The sequence below is a fragment of the Dipodomys ordii genome, unplaced genomic scaffold (genome assembly GCF_000151885.1).
Source record: "Dipodomys ordii isolate 6190 unplaced genomic scaffold, Dord_2.0 Scaffold95, whole genome shotgun sequence".
NCBI lineage: Eukaryota > Metazoa > Chordata > Mammalia > Rodentia > Heteromyidae > Dipodomys > Dipodomys ordii.
Window position 1 is genome coordinate 2,866,002 of NW_012267311.1, and position 7,766 is coordinate 2,873,767.

Genomic DNA, 7,766 nt, shown 5'->3' on the forward strand with positions numbered 1-7,766 from the left:
ACCTGCCCACCTTGGTTCATCCCCTCACCTGTGTCTTGTTATAGACCGAACCAGTCATATCAGGGAGGCCAGTGGCACTTGAAGATGCAGATGCTCCTAGGAGGAAAAGCAGTTCCTCCTTTGGCATTTGGACGCAGCTCCAGGGCCACTGCGGTAGCCCTGCCTGACACAGGGTCAGGAAGGAGATGACTACTCCAGCATTTTATCTTGGGAAGCAGGGATAAACACTACCTTTGCCAGGCCCAGAACCAGCGGACTTGTTTGGTGCCTGTGATGATCCGCCATAGCCCCCCTTGGTGTAGTCTCCTGCGGCTGTCCCCTGGGCTAAGTCGTCATAACCTAGCACAGCAGAGTGGGAGAAGCCAAGTGTGGCTAAGCAGTCCTGCCCTGCCCTGTGTGTGCGTGTCTGTGCGGGGAGCGCCCTTACCAGTGCTGTAGCCATGCTGGCCATAACCACTGGCCTGCTGGAAAGCGGTGGGAGGGGTGCTGAGGTTCACACCATGCTGCTTGGCAGAGGCTGGCGGGACCTAGTGGAGAAAGCAGATGAGCGCAGTGTATGTTGGACATGAAGGCAGATGGGGATGGTCTAGATGAGACGAAATGGGCTCATAATGCCTTCTTCCACACCTTGCTTCCAGGATCTGTACTACAGGTCCTGGTTTTTAACCTTCTAGAGGGGAAGGAACTGCACAGATACTCACAAACATAGTGGGCCCATACTGGAAGGCACTGGGCATGCTTGTATAATAGGGGAGGCCGGTGTAGCTGTAGCCAGGTGGCAGTGCAGGATTCAAAAAGGGCTGCTGGGCTGTGTGGTGGGCCTGGGCTTGGCTCTGCTGTGGCTGAGCTGGTGTGGTAGGGGGTGCAGGAGATGCAGAATCACCTCGGCCAAACTTTGTGACATCACCTGGAAGATAAACACTGACCCTGTATGACCAGAGAAAATTCCAGCCTGGCTCCTGCAAACATAAGCAGGTCTGGCTATCAGCGTCCATATGGACAGCTTAAAACAAAACCAAAACACTCAGCACTCTGCCTTCCAGCCTCCTGTGGTTAGTTGCAGGCCAGCCCATACCCTCCCGCGCTAAACCACTGAAGTCCAACTAACCTGAATACGGATTATTAGCTAGGCTTCCATCTCGGCTGGCGAGGGCTGTGGGTGCAGCAAAAGGAATTCCATAATAATCCTAGGATAGATAAGGAGACTAATTGGGCAAGGGTGTCACCTCATTCTCAGCAATAGTACAGACAACTGTAAGTCAACGGTACCCACGGGGCTGTGGCACTTGGGAGCCCCCTTGCTGACAAGCATGTGGACAGACAAGCCCTTTGGCTCACATCTATGGTATACCATGGCCAGGTACTTGATGAACATTACAGGCTCAACCAACTCTACTGGCTTTTTCCTGTGTCAGAAACTCCATAAAGAGCAGCCAGGAATGTTGCTGAAACAGAATAGACCTGAAAAAAGCAGATCAGAGAGGAAGAGCCTAGACAGTCTACAGGAGCACAGGGAGCATGCCAGCTAAGACACCCAGGGCTGGACTCCCAGCTGACCTCCCTACATTGCTGTGGCAGCACACGGGCGCTGTAGTCAACTAGGGTGAAGAACGGCAGGCACCACAGTTTGGAGTCAAAAGCCAAAACACAGTGGAACCTTGAAGACGGGAACTGCCCAGAGCCTTGCCATCTCGGGCTTGGGCAGTTCAGGACACAGCTAGTGTCTGAGTCACAGCCAAACAAAATTCATCCTTAGAAGCTGGGTGCCAGGGGCTCACGGCTGTAATCCTAACTACTCAGGAGGCTGAGATCTGAGGATCATGGTTCAAAGCCAACCCAGGCAAGTAAAGCCCGTGAGACTCTTATCTCCAATTAACCCCCAAAAAACTGGAAATGGCGCTGTGGTTCAAAAAGAGTTCAGGGACAGCACCCAGGCCCAGAGTTCAAGCCCCATGACTGACCACCAACCCCCCCCCCAAAAAAAAATTCCTCCTTGTTAGGAATGACACTTAAATCCTTTGGCCATGTCTATAGGTTACCCAGGAAACCTAGAGAATCCCCAGCCTCAAACCCCAAGAAGTGGCGGGACTGCTGAACCCCATGGGTCTCCTGGGAACACAATAGGAGGCAGCCCAGGAGGAGGAGCCTTTTCACAGAAGAGAAAACAAGGCACAAAAATAGCAAAGGCTATGAAATGACTCAATTAAAAGTTTCATATCTCAAATGTAGATTCCATGGAAGAAAAAGCAAAGGAGTCCTATGAATAAAAACAGAAAACCAGAAAGAGCCCCAAAGGCAGCCTGAATCCTTGCTGGCACCCCACTGAGGAGCTCTTGGGGGCTTTTCTTTTCTTTTTTTTTTTTTGGGTCCGGTCATGGGGCCTGAACTCTGGGCCTGGGCGCTGTTCCTCAGCTCTTCAGCTCAAGGCTAGGGCTCTACCACTTGAGCCACAGCGCTACTTCTGGCTTTTTTCTTATGTGGTGCTGAGGAATCGAACCCAGGGCCTCATGCATGCAAGGCAAGTGCTCTACCACTGAGCCACCTTCCCAGCCCCTCTTGGGGGCTTTTCATGGCTGCTCTTTAGGGGTTCTGAGGAGACCTGCTGGAGAGCCAGCAAGGCCGCAGACAGCCTCTTGCCACTGAAGATGACTCTAGAAGGTAGAGAAAAAGAGGGTCCCTCCTGGTACACAGCTCTGTGGGCCTGGCAAAGGACAGGTAAAACTTCACTGGGGAGAAAGCCCCCTTCCTCTGGAACAGAAAAGATGACATCCTGTGGTCCAACTGTCTCTGATGTGACTTTTGGCTTTCCTAGGTTAGACCAAGTGCTTCATCCTCATCAGCCAGGGTAATGTAGCAACCCTAGACCTACACAGTGAGACATCAAAGTGGGCATTCTTTTAAATGAAGATGAGGTACAGTAAAGATGGTCAGTTCCAGCTGAACTTGCTTAAAAGTTCAAGACCAACCTCAGCTTCTCCAGTGAGAGAAGAAAAACAAGCATACAGATATAGATATATGGAGAGAGAAAAAGAGAGAGAAATAGAGAGAGAACACGAGAAAGAAAAAATTGGCTATGGAAGCGGTGCTGTGGTTCAAGTGGTAAAGTGCTAGCCTTACTTACAAAGAGGCTCAGGGACAGTGCGTAGGCCCTGAGTTCAAGCCCCATGACTGACAAAAGAAAAAAGTTGGCTTAAGCAAAGCATTAACAACGGACTGTAGATTTCTATCAGTTTTATAGAAGTAAAATGTTTGGCTGAGCAGTGGTGGCTCATGTCTAATCTTAGCTACTCAAGAAGCTGAGATGTGAAGATCACAGTTTAAAGCCAGCCCAGGCAGGAAAAAAAGTCCATGACACTCTTATCTCCAATTAACCACCAAAAGCCAGAAATAGAACTGTGGCTCATGTGATAGATCACTACTCTAGAGCACAAAAGCTCAGGGACAGCATCCAGGCCCTGAGTTTAAGTCCCAAGACTGGCCCCCACACAAAAAAGTATGAAAAAATAGCTCAAATACCAAGAAAGGTGGAATGAAAATATGTTCATGAAAGGATTTTATTTTTTATTTTATTTTCTTTGCTGGTCGCGGAGCCTGGGCGCTGTCCCTCAGCTCTTTAGCTCAAGGCTAGTGCTCTCCCACTTGAGCCACTTCCAGCTTTTTCTGCTTATGTGGTGCTGAAGAATCGAACCCAGGGCCGCATGCATGCAAGGCAAGCACTCTACCACTGAGCCACCTTCCCAGCCTATACATTTTTTTTATTTTTTTTTTTGGGGGGGGGTTCTGGTCATGGGGCCTGAACTCTGGGCCTGGGCGCTGTCCCTCAGTTCTTCAGCTCAAGGCTAGTGCTCTACCACTTGAGCTACAGTGCCTCTTCTGGCTTTTTTTTTTCGTTTTGCTTATGTGGTGCTGGGGAATCAAACCCAGGGCCTCAGGCATGCAAGGCAAGCGCTCTACCACTGAGCCACCTTCCCAGCCCCTTGAAAGGATTTTATATTATACATAAAGTTATAAAAAAAAAAGACATGTAATGAAAAGCCCAAAACAAGCTCTAAGAAAATATATAGAACAGAGGAAACAGAATAAAAATAGAAAGCAGATAGACTTAAGTCCATTTATCTGAACAATTACATTAAATACAAATGGTATGAACGAACAACTCCAATTAAGAGACAGAGACAAGGAGATTAAAAAAAAAGAAGAAGCAGCAGCAGCAGCAAGAGATTTAAAAAGGCAACAAAAAAAGCTTGACTGGTGGCTCACACCTGTAATCCTAGCTTCTTGGGAGGCTGAGATCTAAGCATTAAGGTTTTAAGCTAACCTATGCAGACAAATCCATGAGATTCTTATCTCCAATTAACCAGCATAAAAGCTGGAAGTGAAGATGTGGTTCATGTAGTAAAGTGACAGCCAAAAGCTAAGCAAAAGCATGCATGAAGCCCAGGGGCTGGGAAGGTGGCTCAGTAGTAGAGCGCTTGCCTTGCATGCCTGACGCCCTGGGTTCAATTCCTCAGCACCACATAAGCAAAAAGAAAAAAGCCAGAAGTGGCACTGTGACTCAAGTGGTAGAGTGCTAGCCTTGAGCTGAAGGGCTGAGGGACAGCGCCCAGGCCCAGAGTTCAGGCCCCATGACCTGACCCCCAAAAAAAAAAAAGAGGGGGATGCCAAAGAGCTACATTATAGTAAGAGGTCCAGACTCAAAGGCCTTCAAGTTTCCCAGGAATAAGCGCATAATAGTCATCTACTGAAACTCTAACCATCCCAGGAACACCACCAGTGGTGGTCAGGGTATTCCACAGGCCAGTGATCCTGAAGACTTAGCAGGGTAGCAGTCAAGACCAACAGAGGGAAAGACCCAGTCTAAATGGCCAACTCACCATGGGCAGCCGAGACTGCAGCATCTGGAGCTCATCATAGCCATAGATCTGCATGAGAACCAAAAACGTATTAGTGACTACAACCTACCTACCAACCTCTAGGAAGTCCATGCCCATCAAGGGGTCAAAACAAAGTCAGAGGCATAAGTCACATGCAGAAATGGGACTTGGATCAGCTACTGTGTGATCTGGCCTAGATGAAGGAAGATGCGTAAGGAATCAGAGGGGTGGACAGGGAGTGAAAAGCAGCCCAAGGTGGGCCCCCTTGGCCCAACCCACAGCCCCTCAGGCTCTACTAGGTGCCAGCCCCTAAGGCCAGCCAGAAGCTCCACTGGGCACTCACCGGGTAGGCAGGAAGCAGTCCTCCAGGGCCCACGAGGTACTGGTTGTGCAGCAGGGGAGGCACCCCTTGAGGCAGGTTTGGAGGTGCTTTGCCTGAAGAAGGGAAAATGAAATGGGGTGGCACAATCACCACGCAAGTGAAAATTCCCTGGCTGCTTTGGGAGGAGGCACAGGTCTCTGAGCTCACGGCTGGTGACAGTGCTGCTCCAAATGTGCCATGGCTACAAGGGCAGGGCAGGGCCTGGGGCATGCGTAGGTTCATGCTAGGAAGTGACCCAGGGAAGACACAAAACATAAGTCACCATTCTCTTGCCCTCCAATGCCAAAGAGCGCACTGCACTGAATAAACACCACTGTAAGAAACAAACTGTTTCCTCACAACAGAAGGAAGTCATGCAGTTCAGCCCACTATAACAGTCTAGGTCTGATGACAGACAATTAATTGGTCACATAAGATGACCAGAAGCAGCCCATGCTAGCATAAATGTTGTCAGGAATGGGAGAGCTGATCAGCCTTACAAGGTCAATAAATACAATGGGCAAGACAGGGCAAGAGTGAGTGTGGGATCTTCTGCCGGACAGCCTTCCTACAAAACCAGAAAGGCTCCTGGGGCACATACCTGAGGTCACCAAGGGCGTGGCCCTGGTGCTACTGCTTGGTGCGCTCACAGTGGTCCCGCCCAGGCAGAGGCTGTTCACAGTGCTCATGCTCCCAGGCAGGCTGACACCCGAGGACTGGGCACTCGAGGCAGAGGCCGCTGCCGTTGAGAAGGTGACCGAGGACTGGAGGGAAGGGGTGCTCTCCACACTGGCATGCTGGCAAAACAAAAGCCAGGACACATGGATCTAGAGGTAAAGAAGAAGATGCTGGGAGAGACTGGCCAGGCCTTTGAGCCTGCAGTCTCATGGCACAGCAGGCAGATGACAGTGCCAGGGACTCAGGTCAGAAGCTCTATGCTCAGTGATCATTGTGGCCTCTCTATGGCCAGATTTGGGCATCAGGACTTACAAAGTAGGACATTAGGATCACTAACACTGAACTGTGATCAGTGCCTCTAATCCTGCAAGTTGCTCGTGCTTTGGTATCTGAAACAGGGCACTGGAATACTAGGCAAACTTCAGACCATAAATGAACACAGACCACTTAAATATGGAGGCAGAACTCACCTCACAGACCAACTGGTCTCACAGGTGGTAACCTAGCTCAAACCATAATCTTTGGACTTCCTATTAGACTTCTTGATACTTTAGCCTGGAAACCACAGGAAGCCATGAAAAGCTTTTAATTGCAAACCTAGTAACAGCCTAGAGTCTGGATGTGCTTCACAGTTGCTACCTAAAAGGGTATAGCTAATCACTGTGCCTGTTTAACAAGATCAACCTGGGAAGGACAAAATTCAGCAGAAAGTACCAGGTCTGCTTTCTGGAAGGACATCAAGCACTGAGGTTGGTGGAAAAGAGGCACCAGATTGCATAAAATCCCAAACAGGTAGGAAAACACCATAAGACCAACACCAGTCTCTATACCAGATGGTGTGCTGTACACAGACACTCCCAGAGAACATGAAGACCCTAGAAGAAAGGGGAAGGCTGCCGCTACTCAACCCCTGTGCATATCCCACCACCTTCCTCATAAGGAACAAGCAGAAATGATTCTCTAAGCTTAAGCCAGGTGAAAGCATGATTTCCTGAGACTCTTAATCCTTCAGTGCAGAAGCAGGGTGGGGAAGGTCTCATGAGAGGCAGGTGTAGGACACATTGTTCTCTTAAGCGCCTAAGTCTCAAACTTCTATAAGAAGCCAGACTTTCACCCCAGACTACCTGTCACAGAAATAAAGAGGTCTCTCCAAAGCTCAGAAGAGTTACTAGACATGCAACCTTACATAGAAGGAAGAAAAATTCTCCATCCAGAAGAGAAGCATCTGATTGCTGAGAAGGCATTCAGAAAGCTTTCCCTCACTGATCTGCACAGGGGCCATCTCTGCCCCTCGCACTGTGAGGACACCAAACCCCAGGCTCACCTGACTTATACCTGTTGCTAAAGGGCCCACTCAGCCTGTCCTGGGCAGCTAGCTCCCCAAGGAGCAAGTGAAGGAGAAAACAGTGAGATTTCCTTTATAATTCTAGAAAGATCTAAGGTACACTATGAAAGAAAAGATATATTTGACTACATTAAAAAGACAAACAATGATATGACAAACCTAAGTGGAATATATGTACCTTTCACCAAAATTGACTACTAGTATCCCTAATTTCAATGTTCTTAAGAGATTAAGGACCAAACACAAAAATGATCCTAAAATATAAACAACTCACAAAAAAAGGAAACTCAATGTCTATTTAAATGTCCAAATGTAAAATGTAATATAAGTATAAAATATAAAATGTCAAGTTAGTTTAAAAAGAAGGCTGAGGGCTGGGAAGGTGGCTCAGTGGTAGAGAGCTTGCCTGGCATGCCTGAGGCCCTGGGTTCGATTCCTCAGCACCACATAAGCAAAAAGAAAAAAGCCGGAAGTGGCACTGTGGCTCAAGTGGTAGAGCGCTAGCCTT

General features: G+C 48.7%; 1 protein-coding gene across 2 annotated transcripts in view; it reads right to left on the bottom strand.

Moving 5' to 3' along the window:
• The window catches only part of Ubap2 (ubiquitin associated protein 2), a 107,696-nt gene that overhangs the window by 1,257 nt on the left and 98,673 nt on the right, over positions 1 to 7,766 (bottom strand). For both annotated transcript variants that reach the window (XM_013026690.1, XM_013026689.1), the window contains exons 20-27: positions 5,837 to 6,032; positions 5,218 to 5,309; positions 4,875 to 4,922; positions 1,109 to 1,187; positions 702 to 907; positions 428 to 527; positions 232 to 339; positions 29 to 96 (exon numbers count right to left, since the gene is read on the bottom strand). In XM_013026690.1, the coding sequence (XP_012882144.1) occupies positions 29 to 96; positions 232 to 339; positions 428 to 527; positions 702 to 907; positions 1,109 to 1,187; positions 4,875 to 4,922; positions 5,218 to 5,309; positions 5,837 to 6,032 (897 nt within the window). The remainder of the gene's footprint in view (positions 1 to 28; positions 97 to 231; positions 340 to 427; positions 528 to 701; positions 908 to 1,108; positions 1,188 to 4,874; positions 4,923 to 5,217; positions 5,310 to 5,836; positions 6,033 to 7,766) is intronic.